We start from the raw sequence: 20,404 nt of genomic DNA, 5'->3' as shown, positions 1-20,404 counted from the left end.
TGTCTGTTTACTCTCTGCTTTGCATCCTCTTCCTTTAATGACATCACTTCCATGCAAAACCGCAGACAAGCGATGTACATTACCGGAGGTAAACCGCGAAATACAGCAGGGAATAACGCAGGAAAACGCAGTGAACCGCACAGAATTTGCTGCCTGCGTTATTCCCTGCGGGATTTCACGATTAACATTGGAGTCAATGTAGTGAAATCCCGCAGCGACATGCGGAAAAGAATTGACATGCAATTTTTTTTGCTGCGGGAATCCCGCAGCAAAACATGCAGCTGTCAAATTCCGCCTAGTGCGCACAGGATTTTCTTTGCCCATAGGTTTTGCTGGTGATTCACTGCAGAGATGTTATGAACATTTTCTGCAGCGAAACATGCAGCAAAACCGCAAAAAATCCGCGGCAAAATCCGGTAAGTGCGCACATAGCCTTAAGCTGTGAGTGTACCCTGAGGTACTCTCACACAGCTTATAGAGTTTTATCCCGTACCTGGCCTTTTTACTTGGCAGGTACTGACGGAATTGAAGACTCCCTTTGAAGTGGATGAGGGATTCATCCACACAAATTTCCCTTTTGGGAATGTACACTTCAGCAAACTTATTGCTGAAGTGCTTGATGACCGGTCGAATTTTGAACAGTCAATCAAAATTCGGATCATTGCAGGGAAGGCTGTCCACATTGTCCCTAAAATGAAGAAACCTATGAATGGCCTCAAACAGTTTGCGGGTCATGACCATGCCAAATATTGGAGTTTGATATAAAATATCAGTACTCCAGTATTGGCGAATTTCTGGTCTCTTCACAATTCCCATGTGAAGGACCAGTCCCCAATATTTCATCATTTCTACTAAGTCAATGGGACTCCAAGTAGAATATGATTAATTTGGGTTTTTGGACAAAAATTGCTGGGCATACAGGCTAGCACTAGGTTGGGGGGTACTCACACTTGGCTGTGGTTCTTCTCCCACGGCCTCCGGCTCTTCTCCCACGGCCTCCGGATAATCTCTTGTCCTGCGACGTCTTCGTGGGGGCGAGTCTGTGTCACTGGAGGAGGAAAAGTGGGAGGAATAGAGAAAAGTGGGGTCCTCTCCCTCACTATCAGCTTCGGAGGCATATGCCTCCTCAGCTGAGTACGCCCTTTGTGACTGGGATGAGCGGGACATTTTGTGTGTGTGTAAAAAAAAAAAACACAACAAACTAAACTTTATTAGTGTGCGTGTGTATGTGAGTGTGTTTAGTGAAACTTTCTACGGCAGGCCGCGGGCAGTCAGGCGCACGGAGGGCAGGCGGTGATCACTGTGGGAGGTGGGTGATCACTGGGGCACAGGGGGGGTGGAGTGTAATTGGACGACGGGGGGGGGGGGGAGCGGAGATTGGGGTGGGTGTGGGATCGGATGGCAGAGGGAAGTGGGGGACAAATACCGGATGGTAGCGCGGTGATCGGCGGCGGGAGAACGCGGCGGCGGGAGATCGCGGCGGCAGCAGTAGCAGGGGACCTCGCTCTTTGCCTTCCACGGACAGGATGAGGCTGAAGGAGGAGGGCACCCACTGGTCACACCGCCCCTCCACATCTGATAGGAGGGATAGCGTCACATGGACGCTAGCTCCAATCAGATCGGGGGGAGGTGACACAGAGGTCATTCTGCTCCAACCAATGGCTGATATTGCATCATCAGCCATGGCTGGATTGTAATATTTCACCAAGTTTGATTGGTGTAATATTACAATCGTTCTGATTGAATGTGAAAGTGAAAGTGACACTTTCAAAAGCCAATCAAAGCGATCGTAGCCACGGGGGGCAAAGCCACCCCCCCTGGGCTCAACTACAAGTCCTCATGTACCTGCAGCGCTGGTGACATTTCAGAGAACCCGGTCACCAGTGCTGCAGGAACAGAAACCCGCCATGACGCACACGGTGCGTCAAAGGTCGGGAAGGCACAAGGTTTCATGACGCATATGGTGCGTCAAGGGTCGGGAAGGGGTTAAAGAACTGAAAATGCTCATTTGTGGAATTTGCAGCATTAGGAGGTCCCATTCACTGAAATAAAAAATCTATTTAAATCCAAAACATCATAAAAGGCCAAGTTACATGTTAACATAGGATTCCTTCTTTGATATCATAGTATCATAGTTTTTTAAGGTTGAAGGGAGACTCTAAGTCCATCTAGTTCAACCTGTAGCCTAACATGTTGATCCAGAGGAAGGCAAAAAAAAACCAATGTGGCAAACAAGTTCCAATGGGGAAAAAAATTTCCTTCCTGACTCCACGTCCGGCAATCAGACTAGTTCCCTGGATCAATACCCTGTCATAAAATCTAATATACATAACTGGTAATATTAAATTTTTCAAGAAAGGCGTCCAGGCTCTGCTTAAATGTTAGTAGTGAATCACTCATTACAACATCATGCTGCAGAGAGTTCCACAGTCTCACTGCTCGCACAGTAAAGAATCCTCGTCTGTGATTATGATTAAACCTGCTTTCCTCAAGACGTAGCGGATGCCCCCGTGTTCCAGTCGCAGGCCTAGGTGTAAAAAGATCTTTGGAAAGGTCTCTGTACTGTCCCCTCATATATTTATACATTGTGATTAGATCCCCCCTAAGCCTTCGTTTTTCCAAATTTAATAACCCCAAGTTTAATAACCTGTCTTGGTATTGCAGCCCACCTATTCCTCTAATAATCTTGGTGGCTCTTCTCTGCACCCTCTCCAGTTCAGCTATGTCCTTCTTATATATCGGTGACCAGAATTGTACACAGTATTCTAAGTGCGGTCGCACTAGTGACTTGTACAGAGGTAGAACTATATTTTTTTCATGAACACTTATACCTCTTTTAAATACATCCCATTATTTTATTAGCCCTGGCAGCAGTTGCCTGACACTGTCCACTAAAGTGAAGTTTACCATCCACCCATACACCCAAGTCTTTTTCTGTGTCTGTTTTACCCAGTGTTCTACAATTAAGTACATAATCATAAATGTTATTTCCTCATATCACCTTCACAATTCCTCATATCACCTTCACAATTCTTGCATCCATTGAACTTGTGAGTTTTTGGAGAGTTTCTGCTTGCATTTCTTTCCATGATGTCAGAATAGCCTCCCAGAGCTGCTGTTTTGATGTGCGCTTCTTCCCACCCTCTAGATCTTTTGCTTCATGATACTCCAAAGGTTCTCTATAGGGTTGAGGTCAGGTGAAGGTGTGGCCACACCATGAGTTTATCTCCTTATATGCCCATAGCAGCTAATGACACAGAGGTATTCTTTGCAGCATGAGATGGTGCATTGTCATGCATGAAGAGGATTTTACTCCTGAAGGCACATTTCTGCTTTTTGTACCATGGAAGAAAGTTGTCAGTCAGAAAGTCTATATACTTTGCAGAGGTCATTTTCACACCTTCAGGAACCCTAAAGGGGCCTACCAAATGTCTCCCCATGATTCCGGCCCAAAACATGACTCCTCCACCTCCTTGCTGACGTCACAGCCTTGTTGGGACACGGTGGCCATCCACCAACCATCCACCATTCCATCCATCTGGACCATCCAGGGTTGCTCGACACGCAGCAGTAAACAAGACTGTTGGAAAATAAGTCTTCAGGTATGTCTGGGCCCACCAACTATTTCTGCTTGTGAACACTGGTTAGGGGTTATCGAATAGTAGGTTTATGCACCACAGCAAGCTCTTGAAGGATCCTACACCTTGAGGTTCGAGGGACTCCAGAGGCACCAGCAGCTTCAAATATCTGTTTGCTGGTTTGTAACGGCTTTTTAGCAGCCGCTCTCTTAATCAGATGAACTTGCCTGGCAGAAACCTCTCTCATTCTGCCTTTATCAGCACGAACACGTATGTGCTCTGAATCAGCCACAAATCTCTTCACAGTACGATGATCAAGCTTACATTTTTGTGAAATATCTAATGTTTTCATCCCCTGTCCAAGGTATTGCATGATTTGATGCTTTTTGGCAGCAGAGACATCCTTTCTCTTTCCCATGTTACTTGAAAACTGTGGCCTGCTTAATATTGTGGAACATCCAGTTTTCCTTTTATTGTGCTCACCTGGCAAACTAATTATCACAGGTATCTGAGATGGAGTTCAGTGATCCAAAGAACCCTGAGACACAATACCATCAATGAGTTTCATTGAAAAAAAAAATTAAAATCGCTATGACACTTGAATCCAATTTGCATAATAATTTGGAACACTGTGCATGTGGTATTGTCAAGAGGAAGATAAGAGACATCAGACCCAATATACAGATGAGCTGAAGACTGCTATCAAAGCTACCTGGGCTTCCATAACCCCTCAGCAGTGCCACAGGCTGATCGCCTCCATGCCACACCGCATTGATGCAGTAATTCATGCAAAAGGATCACGGATCAAGTATTGAGTGCATTTACTGTACAGACTTTTCAGCCAACATTTCTGAGTTTAGGCTATGTGCGCACTGGGAAATGGAATTTTCTTGAGAAAATTCCGCATCCTCTCAAAGATTACCGCACCCGTGGTAAAAAACCGCGGGAAACCGCACCCGAAAACCGCATGCGGTTTGCTGCGGTTTTACCGCGGTATTATTCGCGGTATTGCCGCGGTTTTGCCGCGTGCGGGTTGGGATGTGCTTTATTGCATTCAATGCAATAAAGCACATTGAAGAAAAAAAAAATACATTTAATTCTGATAGTAGATAGACAGAAGAATAGATAGAGGGATAGATAGACAGACAGACAGACAGACAGACAGACAGACAGACAGACAGCTACATTTCCCACGGTCGGCAGTGAGTTCACATTACCGGCCGTGGGAAATGACCGGTAGTTACCTCTGCTGTCTGCTGCATTCATTCAGCGCTGTGTCTGTGACAGTCGCGGCTGGATGGAAGCAGCGCAGAACGTCGGAGCTGTGGATTAGGCCAGAGCTTTGGTGCGGGAGGGGTTAATAAAATGGTGAACGAGGCTTGTTGGTTTTATTTAAAATAAAGGATTTTTCGGTGTCTGTGTGTTTTTTTTCACTTTACTTACGGGTTGATCATGTCAGCTGTCTCATAGACGCTGCCATTATCAAGCCTGGATTTAATGGTGGTGATCCCCCACCACCATTAACCCCTTGTATTACCTTGCTACCACTGCTACACGGGGTGGCAGGAAGAGCCGAGGACACTCCGGTAGTGCCGCATAATGCATGCGACAGTGCCGGGGCAGCTGCGGCTGATATTCTCGGCTGCGGGAGGGGGAGTGAGGCGGGGGACATTATCCCTGCCCCTCTCCCTCCCCAGCCTGAGAATACCGGCCCGCCGCTGTGTGTTTACCTCGGCTGGAAGGTAAATATACAGCGGAGCCCACGTTCTTTTTTTTCTATATTTCTGTTTTCTTTCTATGTATGTCTGTGTCTATGTGTTCTATGTCTGTGATGTGTTCTGTGTCTGTGATGTGTGTGTTTACTCTCTGCACGGCTTCCTCTTCCTGTAATGACATCACTTCCCTGCAAAACCGCAGACAGGCGATGTACATTACCGGAGGTAAACCGCGAAATACCGCAGGGAATAACGCAGGAAAACGCAGTGAACCGCACAGAATTTGCTGCCTGCGTTATTCCCTGCGGGATTTCATGATTAACATTGGAGTCAATGGAGTGAAATCCCGCAGCGATGTGCGGAAAAGAAGTGACATGCACTTGTTTTTGCTGCGGGATTCCCGCAGCAAAACATGCAGCTGTCAAATTCCGCCCAGTGCGCTCAGGATTTTTTTTCTCCATAGGATTTGCTGGTGATTCACTGCAAAGATGTTATGAACATTTTCTGCAGCGAAACATGCAGCAAATCCGCGGAAAATCCGCGGCAAAATCCGGTAAGTGCGCACATAGCCTAAAAATGTTTTCAGTTGGTGTTATATAAACTAATTTTCTGATATACTGACTGTTGGGTTTTCACTGGCTGTAAGCCATAATCATCAACAATAACAGAAATAAACACTTGAAATAGATCACTTTGTAAGGACTCTATATAAGAGTTTCTCTTTATGTACTGAATCACTGAAATAAACTTTTTGATGATATTCTAATTTATTGATTTTCTTGTAGTTTTACAATGCATCTCTTCACACATCTGAAAACCCGACATCACAATTTTAGTGAAAGTGGTCATATATGAATGTTAACATATCACGACAATCAAAATTAATCATATAAAGGTTTGCTGACATCTGTGGATAAAAAAAATGAAATAAAAAAAAAAATCGGTCCGATTTTCATCCAGAAAGGTTGGATGAGTGAAATCCATTTGGTATTCCATATGTAATGCGAATGCTATGCGAGTGTGTGACTTTCTTCACGCCTAGCATCTGTATGCGATGGGCTTTTTTTTTCTCAGAAACAATAATTCTACAGTTATTTACAGGACCATTTATAGTCTACTAAGCTACAGAATAATGTATCCATAAAAATCGGATGCCATGTGCTGTCAGGTTTTTCTGCTTGCACCCAAAGTCGGTCAGCGAGCGCTAGCAATATGCCTCTTGTAGTATACTTCAGCGGGCGTGCCGCACTTCAGTGTCCAGGTCACAGCGATGCAGTACATCCACTTTGCAGACTCCTCATCAATTGGTACGTTGAATTGAGTGATTATAACTGGCTTTACTGGGTTGTAATCTGTTATCCGCTAATATGCAGCACACATACAAATGATTGGCTGCGCTGAATGTAAAGGGGATAGGATACATTGCTGTTTCCAGAACACTGAGTGGCACGCCCGCTTTAGTATACTGCAAGAGACATATTGCAAGCGCTCGCTGACCGGACGAGGCCCCACTCACAGCGTCTATTGATAGCCTTCTAAACAAAGGACACTTAACAAAAAGCAGGACATGGATCTGCACCTCATGCTGAAGATTGTCCTTTTGGACTAAGGCTACTTTCACACATCCGATTTGCACTGCGGCTCAATCCGGCTGTGAAACCTATGCAACGGATGCGGCGAAAACACCGCATCCTTTGCATAAGTTTTAACATGCGGCCCGTCCGTTTTTTTCCCGGTTGTGACACGCTACTGAGCATGCACAGTGGAAGAAACCGCATGCGGCGTCCGGATGCGGTTTTTGCCGCATCGCGTCGCATCCGGCGTCCATAAACATGCATTGAAAAATGTGCAGCAGCGGCCGCATGCGGCGCGATGCGGGTTTTTTGGCCGGAGCAAAAAACGTGCCAGGGAACGTTCCATCCGGCCGCTGCATCGGCTAAATCTGCCGCATGTGGCAAAAAAACGGACGGAACGCAAGCCCATGCGGCGCCAATGCAAGTCAATGCTGTAAAAAACGAAACCGGCGGCAAAAAAAAAACGGTTTCGTTTTTTTCAGCAGAGCGCCAGATTGTGTCGCACTGCTACAGCCGGATGTGTGAAAGTAGCCTAAGGGAACATTAAACAGTTTCCATAGATACTTTATACTTTGTATCACAGCTAGTGTATTAAATCATGCATGCTAACCTCTGAGGTGTATGGAACTCCATCTACCCATTGCATACAAATAAGTGCATGCGGTCAATCCATTGCCATTTTATAGAATTTTTAGCATGGTATATTCATTCTCAAAGGAACATGAATACATTTATCCTATTCATGAGCTTACAGTTATTTGAGCAAATTAATCTTGTTTTCTTGTTATCAGATTTCTATAGTAATATGTTTATCTCTATGCTTGACAGTGCAATGCCAAACACCTCTGCTCTTAGCTGTTACCTCTGCTGCCAATTTACCATGTCTGATAAATGTTACGCTCAAACCTAATAACACAATGTTCACAATCAGACCAAAATCTGCTTTACAGCATGGGGTGAATGCAATAGGGAGGCCAATACAAATGAACACACCATGATGGATTATATAATATACTAGAAGGTGGCCCGATTCTACGCATCGGATATTCTAGAATTTACGTATTGTGTAGTTCATGTATGATTATATATATATATATATATGTTGTTGTGTGTAGTTACCAAGTGTTTGTGTAGGGCGCTGTACATGTTCTGGATGTTGTCTGGGTGTGATGGGGGGTGAGAGCGGTGTTGTTTGTGTGTTGCGTTGTTTGTGGAGCGCTGTGTGTCTGTAGCGTTGTGTGTGTGTGTTGCGCAGTTTGTGTGTGTGTGGTGTGTTTTGGGGGGAGGTATGTTTTGTGCAATGTGCGTGGTGTGCGGTATGTGCGTATATTTGTGTGTGCAGCGTTGTCTGTGTGTGTGGGTGTCTGTGTAGGGCAGTTGTTTGTGGTTCCCAGTGTGTGTGTGTGGTGTGGTGTGTTGTGCAGTGCGCGCGCGCGCGCGCGTATGTGTGTGTGTTGGGGGGAGGTGTGCACTTACCATCGTGCTCCATCCCCCATGCAGCGCACTCCCCATCGTGCTCCATCCCGTATGCTGCGCACCCCCCATCGTGCTCCATCCCCCATGCAGCGCACTCCCCATCGTGCTCCATCCCGTATGCTGCGCACCCCCCATCGTGCTCCATCTCCCATCCTGCGCACTCCCAAACGTGCTCCATCCGCCATGCTGCGCACTCCCAAACGTGCTCCATCCGCCATGCAGCGCACTCCCCATCGTGCTCCATCCCCCATGCTGCGCACTCCCAAACGTGCTCCATCCGCCATGCTGCGCACTCCCCATCGTGCTCCATCTCCCATGCTGCGCACTCCCAAACGTGCTCCATCCGCCATGCTGCGCACTCCCAAACATGCTCCATCCCCCATGCTGCGAACTCCCAAACGTGCTCCATCCGCCATGCTGCGCACTCCCAAACGTGCTCCATCCCCTATGCTGCGCACCCCCCATCGTGCTCCATCTCCCATCCTGCGCACTTCCAAACGTGCGCCATTCGCCATGCTGCGCACTCCCAAACGTGCTCCATCCGCCATGCTGCGCACTCCCAAATGTGCTCCATCCGCCATGCTGCGCACTCCCCATCGTGCTCCATCCCCCATGCTGCGCACTCCCAAACGTGCTCCATCCGCCATGCTGCGCACTCCCCATCGTGCTCCATCTCCCATGCTGCGCACTCCCAAACGTGCTCCATCCGCCATGCTGCGCACTCCCAAACGTGGTCCATCCGCCATGCTGCGCACTCCCAAACGTGCTCCATCCGCCATACTCCGCACTCCCCATCGTGCTGCATCCTCCATGCTGCGCACTCCCAAACGTGCTCCATCCGCCATACTCTGCACTCCCCATCGTGCTGCATCCTCCATGCTGCGCACTCCCAAACGTGCTCCATCCGCCATACTCCGCACTCCCCATCGTGCTGCATCCCCCATGCTGCGCACTCCCAAACGTGCTCCATCCGCCATGCTGCGCATTTCCAAACGTGCTCCATCCGCCATGCTGCGCACTCCCAAACGTGCTCCATCCGCCATGCTGCGCACTCCCAAACGTGCTCCATCCGCCATGCTGCGCACTCCCAAACGTGCTCCATCCGCCATGCTGCGCACTCCCAAAGGTGCTCCATCCGCCATGCTGCGCCAGCATCAGCCTCTCCGTCTCCAGCATCAGCCTCCCCATCCCAGCCTTCCCCAGGTTCAGCCTCTCTCCTCTCAGCCTCCTCCAGCACGCCGTGCTCCTCTGCCGACACTCACAGATCCGATCGCATACACTCACACACACCCACCCGATCGCATACACTCACACACACCCGATCGCATACACTCACACACACCCGATCGCATACACTCACACCCACCCGATCGCATACACTCACACACACACAGACGATATTGCACATACGCGCTGATACTCACAACATCCGGGGATATCACATGCTTCTGGCCATGTGATCCCCCGGCAGGTCCTGGAAGCTCACAACAGCACAGTATCGCCGCCGAGAAGCAAGCGATATCCCAGGATGTTGTGAGTATTTGGATGCGATGTGATGTGTGAGGTGTGTGTGAGTGTGATCTGATTTGTGTGTGTATGTGTGTGTGTGTGTGCTGTTATGTGTGTGTATGTTCCGCAGCTGCAGGACCTTGATGTGTGGATGCGATGTGATGTGTGTGTGAGGTGTGTATGAGAGAGAGTGTGAGCCGGTGTACACTGGTAACTATGATACACATCGGGTAACTAAGGGACCTTAGTTACCCGATGTGTATAATGGTTACCAGCTTTCACGGCCTCCGTCAAGATCCCAGCATCGCAAGGTTATGTCTGGCGCTGCCGGGATCCTGACGGAGCCGGTGTAGAAGCAAGCGATATCCCAGCATGTTGTGATGTGTGAGGTGTGTGTGAGAGTGAGTGTGAGAGTGAGTGTGATCTGATGTGTGTGTGTACTCACCTGGGAATCGGAGCTCCGTGAGAGTTGGGCCAGAGCGAGCGTGCATTGCGTGAGGGGGGAGGGGCCTGCAGAGAGCCGGGGCGAGAGGCCAATCCGTGTGGGGGGGCGGGGCCATGGCGAGCCCAGCGGCCAATCAGCTTTGTGTCACCGTAAGGACACAATTTCGGAGCATGACAGACAGACAGACAGACAGACAGACAGACAGACAGACAGACAGACAGACAGACAGACAGACAGACAGACAGACAGAGGAAATTATATATATAGATATATATTTATATATTAATATATATATATTGGAGTAATATATAATATTTCTATTAGCAATATGACTGTATAATTCATTTTCTTCCAGATTGTTGCCTTCTTACTATATACTTGTTAATCCTGTCTGAACATGAGCTCCACTCATTAGGACAAGCATCTGCTACTGGCGTTGTTAATGAGAGACGTAATGACAAGATGAAGGCAAGACACTGACACGTTGATTAGTATAAAAGTCAACGGCTTCAAACAAAACATTCTTCCAAATTCATGGCAACAATTGGTACACAGAGGCCACCGCACTGATTGCAGAACACACACAAATTACAAATTCACAGCTGTGTCAAAGGCCATTTTCATTATAGGAGAATACAGCTTCAACTAAGGGATGGCTACATCATAATGGTTTCTTCGCGCTACTTACTCCATGGCCACGTGCACACGTTCAGTATTTGGTGAGTTTTTTTACCTCAGGTTTTGTAGCCAAAACCTAGAATAGAACAATCAAAGGAAAGAATAATAGAAACTTGAGCACCACTTCTGTATTTATTACCCACTCCTGGTTTTGTCTACAAATACTGAGGTAAAAAAACTCACCAAATACTCAATGTGTGCACGTGGCCTTACAAATACTGAGGTAAAAAAGTCACCAAATAATCAATGTGTGCATGTGGCTTTACAAATACTGAGGTAAAAAAGTCACCAAATAATCAATGTGTGCATGTGGCTTTACAAATACTGAGGTAAAAAAGTCACCAAATAATCAATGTGTGCATGTGGCTTTACAGATACTGAGGTAAAAATACTAAATGTGTGCACATGGTTTAAGATATTACACCCCTTACCATAGTAAACTCTGTAAGAAATCAGTACGTTTTCCATTTGATTGACTTCTTACAGCCCAAAAACAAAATGGCCAAACCTATTAAATAAAAATTAGCCCTTGTATACATATTCCAGGTGTGTCAAGCTTTAATACTTTTTTTTCCCCTCAGCCAGAGAGAAGAGAACCTCAAAAGGTGACCATTACTTATGTAAATAACTGGATCCAAAACAAAGATATCACAAAGTTTCTGAAAACCTTGAAATGCCTAAACATATGCAGTTACACAAAATGCAGTATTGTCCAATTTTGGGACTTTACCACGCTATTAATGTACCTCAAAATAAATCAATAAAATTATCAATGGGACAGAGTTATCTGATACATAGTACACGAGACGCAGGGAGAGTTAAGCAATCATTATCGTAGCTGCGTATATTTTACTCTGAAGCACTGCAACTTCTCAGAGAAAAACACTGTTGGGGCCAGAAATATTTGGACAGTGACCTAATCTTCATGATTTGGGGTCTGCATGCCACTATTTTTTATTTAAAATGAAACAACTGATACAAGTGTAAGCTGTCAGGTTAAATTAAAGGGGTTAGGCTGCTTAAACACTACGTCTTTTTAACATGCGTCCTGAATGGTTTTTTGCTGCAAAAGCGGATCCTGCTTTTACAGCAAAAAATGCATGTCTTATTTTGCAGGATCCTGTCACTGGATATTTAGGGGCGGGCATTGGAGTCATGTGATCGGGAGTGAGGGGAACTAAACGTGCCAGACTGGGAGCCGGCATCTGACAGCTGCGAGGCTCATAACCAAGGTAAACATCGGGTATACTTGCTTGGATACCCGATATTTACTTTGGTTACAAGCGTCTGCAGCTGCTAGGAGCCGGGCTCCCTGCACACGTTACCAACGTAAACATCGGGTAACTAAGATAAGTGGTTACCCGATATTTACCTTGGTTACGAGTGTCCGCAGCTCTCAGGTGGGGGAGAGGGAGGGGGAGAGACAGAGAGAGAGAGGGAGGAGAGAGAGGGGGAGAGAGACAGAGGGAGGAGAGAGATAGACTGATCACGGAGGCTGGCTTCTGGGCATGCTCAGTAGAGCAAGCAGGATCCTGCCTATCAGCACGCCAGCGTTCACATGCGTTTGCGTGCAGTATAGTCAGGATCCAGCAATTTGCAGAAGTTGGACGCAGCTCAAAAAAGATGTTAAAAAACTGCAAGTCGCTGGATCCTCACTATAACGCACGCAAACGCAGGTGAACGCATGTTAACGCGAGTCCATTGCAAATGCATTGAAATGAAAACGCATTTGCACTGGATCCGTTTCTGCGTTAAAAAAACGTTCAGGACGCATGTTAAAAAGACGTAGTGTGAAAGCAGCCTTACACAAGATTTTCAACAAAGCCTACTTATTTCAAGGGCTCAAAAGTATTTGGACAAAGTAACTTTACCATAAAATGCTCATAGCAAATATTTTGCAGGCAATGACTACCTGAAGTCTGCAAGCCATGGCTGCCTCCAAACACTGGGTTTCCTCTTTCTGCTGCTTTGCCAGACCTCTACTGCAGCAGACTTAGGCTATGTGCGCACGTGTGCGCTCTGCACCGCACCGAAAATGTGCGCTTCAGAGCGCAGCTGAAAAGCTGCGTTCTGAAGCGCATGGTGCCGGAAGATTCGTGCGCTCTGCATGCTGCCTCTCCCTATAGACAGCATGCAGAACGCACGAAAGAAGTGACATGTCACTTCTTAGAACGCAGCGATTCGGGCAGCAGCCGAATCGCTGCATTCTAACATGCCACGTGCGCACGACCCCTGCACAATCTCCATAGATTGCAGGGGACGCAGAACGCAGCGTAACTGCATGTAATACGCACACGTGCGCACATACCCTTAAGTTGTTGTTAACCCCTTCACCCCGGGCGATTTTCCAGGGGGTTTTTTCACTCCCCTTCTTCTGAGAGCCGTAACGTTTTACTTTTCCGTCAATCTTGCCATATAAGGGCTTATTTTTTGTGTGACGAGTTGTACTTTCGAATGAAACTGAGTTTTACCATATAATGTACTGGAAAACGGCAAAAAAATTCCAAGTGTGAAAAAGATGCAAAGAAAAAAAAAAAAAAAGAAGTGCAACTGCCTGATTGTTTTTGGGATATTGTATTCAGTGTTCACTATATGATACAAATGACATCTCGGTATGTTGCCTCAGGTCGGTGCGAGTTCGTAGACACCAAACATTTATAGGTTTACTTTTATCTTAAGGTGTTAAAAAAAAATTCACAAGTTTCTCAAAAAAATGGCGCACTTTTAGCACCATATTCCACGATCTACAGAATTTTCATTTTTTGGGATCTATGGCTCAGTGATTCCTTATTTTTTGCGTCTCGAGATGACGTTTTTAACGGTACAATTTTCGTGCAGATGCTACGTTTTGATCGCCTCTTATCGCGTCCTGCACAAAATACGCGGCGACCAAAAAACGTAATTTTGGTGTTTGGAAATTTTTAACCGCTATGCCATTTACCAGTTAGATTAATTGATTTCATATTTTGATAGATTGGGCGTTTCTGAACAAAGCGATACCGAATATGTGTATTTTAACTCTTTAATTTTCAATGGTGCGAATTGGGGATTATTTTAACCTTTAGGGTTTTTTATTTTTTGAAAACTTTTTTTTTTTTTTACTTTTTTATTTTACTAGTCCCCCTAGGGGACTATATAGATCAGCAGTCTGATTACTCTTCCATTTCTCCAGATCACAGCTACACAGCTGAAATCTGCATAAAAGCAGCTCTCCTACTACAAACGGCAGTCTGCCGGGTGTAAGAGGAAGTGACTCATGATAGCTACAGGAGTCATTACATGACCCTGTGCAAAAAATGGCACCCATCAGATCCATGTGATCACATCACGTGACTTCCGATGGCGCCGGGTAAGTGAATGATTACTGCAGCGCGCTGTTTCATCTCGCTGTCACATTTTGACAGTGAGATGCCAGGGGTTAACGGGCGCGACTGGAGCTCGGATCCACTTGTGCTTGATAGCCGCACGTCAGCAGTTCAAATCAGCTGACATGTGCAGGGATCGCTCGCGACTGCCGGCAGGGATTAAACTCACACGATCCATGATGTCCACAGTACGTCATGTGTCATGAAGAGGTTAAGCTTTGTCTTAATACAAGGAGTTGATATCTGGTGATGACTCGGCCATTGCAGAACATTCCACTTCTTTACCTTAAAAAAAATGAATAAATTAAAAAAATGCATGCGTTGCTTTTGCAGTATGTTTTGGGTCAATGTCCATCTGTACTATGAAGCGCCGTCCAATCAACCCTGCTGTATTTGGTTGAAGGTGCACAGAAAATAAATCCCTGTACCCTTAAGAATTCATCCAGCTGCTTCTGTCTTCAGTCATATCATCAATAACCACTAGCGACCCGGTGCTATTGGAAGCCATGCAATCATACTGCCTCCACCATTTTTTACAGACTATATGATGCTTTGGATAATGAGCTGCTCCACGCCTTCTCAATACTTTCTTCTTGACATAATTCTGGTACAAGTTGGTCTTTTTTTCATCTCTCCAAAGAATGCTTTTACAGAACTGGGTTGGCTTCTTTACATGCTTTTTGACAAAGTCTAATCTGGCCTTTTTATTTTCAAGGATTATTAATGGTTTGTACAGTGTGGTAAACCCTCTGTATTTGATCTCATGAAGTCTTCTCTTTATGGTACACTTAGATACCAAAACACCTACTTTCGGGAAAGTTCTTCACTTTGGGTGGATGTTTTAAAGGGGTTTTCTTTCAGCAAGGAAAGGATTCTGCAATCATCCACGACTATAGTCTTCCATGGAGGTCCAGGTCTTTTTGAGTTCCCAAACTCAGTGTAATTTTTGTTTTGTTTTGCTGAATGTTCATTTGGCCACTCCAAATATTCCTGCTATTTCTCTGATGGATTTCCTTTTTCCAGCCTAGTGGTGGTCTGTTTCTCTTCCATTGAGAGCTCCTTTGACCGCATGTTGTGAATTCAGAGCAACAGCTTTAAAATACAAATGCCGCACCTGTAATCCGCTCTAGACCTTTTATCTGCTTAATTAAAGATGGATTAAGGAGGGAATAGTCCATGCAGCCCACTAAAGAGCTTTTCAGGTTACTCTCTAATTACATTTGGTCTCTTGAAAAAGATGCAACTACATATTAAAAGAGCTGTAATTCCTCAGCCCTTACTCTAACGTGGATGTGAATTTCTGAAATTAAAAGTTTAGAGTCTGCACTTTAAGCCCATATTGAATGCATAACTGTATCATGAATATGTATTGATGAACAGCTAAAACTTGTGTCACTGTTCAAATACTTCTGGATCTAACTGTACTTTGAAAAGCAGGTTGGGGACTAAAGCTGGGTTTACACACTGCAACATCGCAAAGGACATCGCTGTAACGTCACCGGTTTTGTGACGCAATAGCGACCTCCCTAAGTCTCTGCTAAGTCGCTGGTAAGCAGTCAAACAGGCAAACCTGGCCAACAACGCAACAGCGATCCGGACCTGCAGAGCAACCTAGCTGGTTGTTGGGGACGTTGATAAGCAGCCTTTTGAAAGGGAAGTTGCTAACAAAGTCGCTGCAAAGTCTTTCACACACTGAAACTTTCCAGCGATGCATGCTGCACAGCGGGAGACAAAGGACCTAGGAATGGTCCAGAACGATTTGTAACGATTACAACTTCACAGCAGGGGCCGGGTCGCTGATAGGTTTCACACACTGCAACATCGCAAACAACATCGCTATTGCGTCACAAAACCGGTGACGTTACAGCGATGTCGTTTGAGATGTTGCAGTGTGTAAACCCAGCTTAAGTGTCTTGGAAGACAATTAAGAGGCCAGTCCCTGGCGGTTTCTGCCCACTCTGCTTCCCATGACGACAGGTCTTTACTTATATTTATATACAGAGAGACCGGTCAGTCTATTGGAGCAAGGCGGGGAAACAACACCAAAAACCTGCCTCAGACTAGTCAGTCAAGGAACTTAAGTCCCCCTTCGGCTTTTCAAAATATGATCTCTTTGAAATGCTGCAGTGCTTCAGAGAAAAACACAAGCCATTCTTCGTGATGGTCCTGATGAAGGTCTGAGGTGAAGTGTGAGGCACCTGATTCATTAAGAGCAAATGGATCAATTAATAAGGCGAGGCACCAAGTGGTGTGCACCTAGTATTAAACCTTACCCCGTTCAATGACTGGAATAAGATTTGACTTCACAAATATGACGAGTGGTGGTCACCATTCCACACCACACCATAGTCCCGCCTTAGATATGCCAAAGTTAGGAAAATTACATTAAAATTCTAAAAGTTTAAAAAGGTTGCACAGTCTCGCACTGCGCAAAATTAATGCAAAGTTTCAAAGCTTTTCATACCAGATTTGTATAAAAAAAATTGCTTGAAAAGCTTTAATGACCCGGTCAAAACCCTGTTTTCTCTGAAACGCCGCAGTGCATTAGAGTATACGTGACATAACACACGCCAGATTTGATTCCTGCTACCCATTGTTCAGGAAGCATGAATCAAAGAACAGTTTCCGTTTATCTAATCAAAGATGTTTCCCTAAAGGCTCATTCACACGTCAGTTTTTCATGTACAACTTCTATGATTTCATGGATAGAAGTCTTAGCTATTTTAGTCTATGGGGCTGATCAGGTGTTTTAGCAGGTCTATTTTAGCAGATCAGACATAGTTCACAAAGATGTCAGATTTTGATCCAAGTCATAGATGCCAATGCAAGTCTATGGGTCCGTAAAAAACTCTTGGATGACATTTGTGTGCTGCCCGTTTTTCAGGGACAGCTTGTAAAGATAAGTTTGAAAAACCTCCATGGTTTTTTTCCACGAGACAAAACCTGATGAAACTGATGGTAAAACTGACACTTAACACCAAACTGATGAACATTGGATCATATTCACAATAAAACTAGGACCGTATTTATGCATATGAGAAAAATCACTTGTCTGAAAGAGGCTTCAGACAGCCTTTAAGCATCATTTTTACAATCAGGTGGGTGCAAAGGGAGCTTAAAAATGTTTTAAGATATTAAAAATAACATTTGAGAGAAAGATTTAGTAGACTAGCACAATTGCTTTGCAGAAACAGCACTTTGTCTGGCTACAAAAAGCAAACAACGAGCTGAACACTGATGTGATTTCATGTCGCAGTTCCACTTACCGGGTACCATCTGCTTTCCAGCTCACTTTATATGACTTCTGCTCGAGAAATTTGATATTGTTTCTGTCCATGGATACAGGCTGTGCTCCAGGGAACCCAGATCTGAAAGACAATTTTTTTTTTCCCCCTTAATGACGTTATTGGGATAAAAAATTAAATCATGTCGGAATGACATTTCCTACATAAAAAACGAGACCGCTCCGAAGACAACACTTTACAAAGTGAGCGAGTCTGTGTGAGCAGTGTTTAATGTGTTCTAAGGACGCGGAGAAGGAAGATTATACATCATCCACTAGTTAATGATGCCCGACTGCAGGAAGGATAAATATTTAAGTTTTAGTTTAATGATGCCTGGATTTGCCATTATATTATGACAAAATGAGGCATGAAAGAAGGTCGTCTATTACACTGTATATTAAACTCACAATATTTTAATGGAAATTGGTCTCTAAATTCCGCGACTGAGCACAAAGTGCAGAAAATGTACATTAAGAGCCATTATTTTCTATATGCAGTTATCCAATATAGAAGCAATTTTTTAGCCCAGGCAAGAAAATCTGCCAAGAGCACTTGACAGTGCAGAAAACATAGTGCTCCATTGTTTCTTCAACACTATCCGGGAGAGATTGGTGGGTAAAGCGAATCATTTTCAAGATGAAAGTGGAGGCTCTTTGAAGAAAGCAAAATGTATGAGAAAAGTACAGCGGCTTTCATCTGAAAACATAAGCTTACACTTCATATGGGAGAAGATTTCTGTTTTAGCTTGCATAGAAGTAAATTAAGTAAATTCTGGGACACCTTCGGTGACAAGACATGGTGCTCAAAGGTGAAGAGAATTTATATAGATATAAATACACACGTCCATAAAATCATGAAATATAGAATCCATACAGAAGAATGTAAATTATTTAGAGTTCACGAATGGTCATTCTAGTCGCATTTGTTCTAAATATTTGTACAGCCAACCTTTTGGCCTTCCTAAAACTTGTTCATGCTCTGTTCTTAAAGAAAGCATGGTGGTGGATTGCAGAAAGACGATGCCGGGTGGGCCATTTAGCTGCATCAGCCAGGACAATCTTATTACAAATCTGCACCACACTTTATTTAACTCCTTAACACTACATGACGCACACATTCATCAAGAGGCCACTTTGTGCTCCATGACACATATGTACATCATGTTGATGGCACAGTACTGAGCCTGTACAGAGGTGATTAATAAAAAGTCCAAATGATATACACCACCGGGCCCCAGCTGTAACTGCTTTGCCTATCTCAGTAGTTTAACCCTTCATATGCCCCTGTCAAAAGGGACAGCGATACATGAAGAGTTGGCCAGAAGGAGTGCACTACATGTCAGTCCATTGGCACTTCTACATTATGATTTTGGGGAGCCAGTGGGTTCCTATAGGAAATGGAGGCCTGAGGTCAGATCTCGTCTGATAAGCTGTCAGTCAAGCATTTAGAGGATAGTACCACAACCTATACATTTGATATACAAGTGAAATGCAGTATTGCTTTTATTTCATCAGAATGTACAGTGATAAAGAAAAAGTTTTCCCCAAGAAGAAATATATATGATATTAGAATAATTAAAACATGTAAATCTTATCTATAAATGTGACCTGTGCGATATTAAATAAACCCATATAGTCACAATCACATGTACGCAATAATTAAAAGAATGCTATGATGGAGGAGAATGATGACAGTGTCCTTCCAAGACTTAAAGAGAACTATATAGTGGCACAGTTATCTCTCCTCCGGCCTGACTCTGATCAGTCTGATCAATGCAGGGCAGCAGAAAAAGCTACCAGGAGCTGGACATTACAGCTATCTGCATGGATGCTCAAGGTCCTAATTAGTAGAAGGACCTTTAAGGTCAGTGATGAATTAGATGCCTGGATAAACTTCAAAATAAAGTAGTATAAAGTTTTATTTTTATTTGTGCCAAAAACTCAAAGTAAACATTTACATACCACTGTATAGGCCCCGTCACACACAGAGATAAATCTTTGGCAGATCTGTGGTTGCAGTGAAAATATGGACATATTGTTCCATTTGTACACAGCCACAAACCTGGCACTGATTGGTTGCAGTGAAATTGTGGACACAGATCTGCCGCAGATTTATCTCTGTGTGTGACAGGGCCTTATGTAAGATTGTCAGATACATGTGTATGGGCTAGGCTTCATATGTTGTGTCCACCTGCCTCTAATCAAATCATTTGAGTGGTAAGATTTTTAGATCTTGGGGGAAGAATGGTGATGCATTTACTCACCTAATGTTACCCCCAACAGTGAGTGACAGAATTGCCAGATGCCAATGGATTGCTTAACCCCCTATGAACTCATAGAAGATCATCAGTTTTACCATACACTGCAATACTAAAATATTGCAGCATTTACCAATCAAATGATATGGGGTACTGCTTAATTCCTCATGTGATTTGATTCAAAGTTCCACATGAGGAGTAGAAGTGTTCCATGCCTGGTACTCCTGTAATGATCTCCTACATAAGTATATCAAATAAAATAAACCAGGACATTTTTCCTATCCTGATGGGCCTTTTAGTAAATTTAACTATATTCTCTGAAATAACAATTCTGGAGCATCTTTTCTTACAATTCTATATTCTGTGGTTCCTCACTTCCCCCTCCTGGGTGTTAGCACTAATTAGACTATGTCAGAGTAGTAACCGTATCAGATACACCCATTTGAGAAGGAAAATCTCAACATCCAGTTTTCAGTTTATTTACAATGCCCAAGAAGAATAATAGTGGAATGGCACAATCCTC

The 20,404-nt window shown here is 44.6% G+C and overlaps 1 protein-coding gene across 2 annotated transcripts in view; it reads right to left on the bottom strand.

Annotated features, from left to right (window-relative positions):
- Positions 1–20,404, bottom strand: part of RNGTT (RNA guanylyltransferase and 5'-phosphatase) — a 668,054-nt gene that overhangs the window by 517,683 nt on the left and 129,967 nt on the right. For both annotated transcript variants that reach the window (XM_075338411.1, XM_075338412.1), the window contains exon 8: positions 17,607–17,708. In XM_075338411.1, coding sequence (XP_075194526.1) covers positions 17,607–17,708 — 102 coding nt within the window. The remainder of the gene's footprint in view (positions 1–17,606; positions 17,709–20,404) is intronic.

Source organism: Anomaloglossus baeobatrachus, chromosome 3 (assembly GCF_048569485.1).
Source record: "Anomaloglossus baeobatrachus isolate aAnoBae1 chromosome 3, aAnoBae1.hap1, whole genome shotgun sequence".
NCBI lineage: Eukaryota > Metazoa > Chordata > Amphibia > Anura > Aromobatidae > Anomaloglossus > Anomaloglossus baeobatrachus.
Note: the sequence above shows the minus strand (reverse complement) of the source record. Positions and strands in the feature narration are given on the sequence as shown.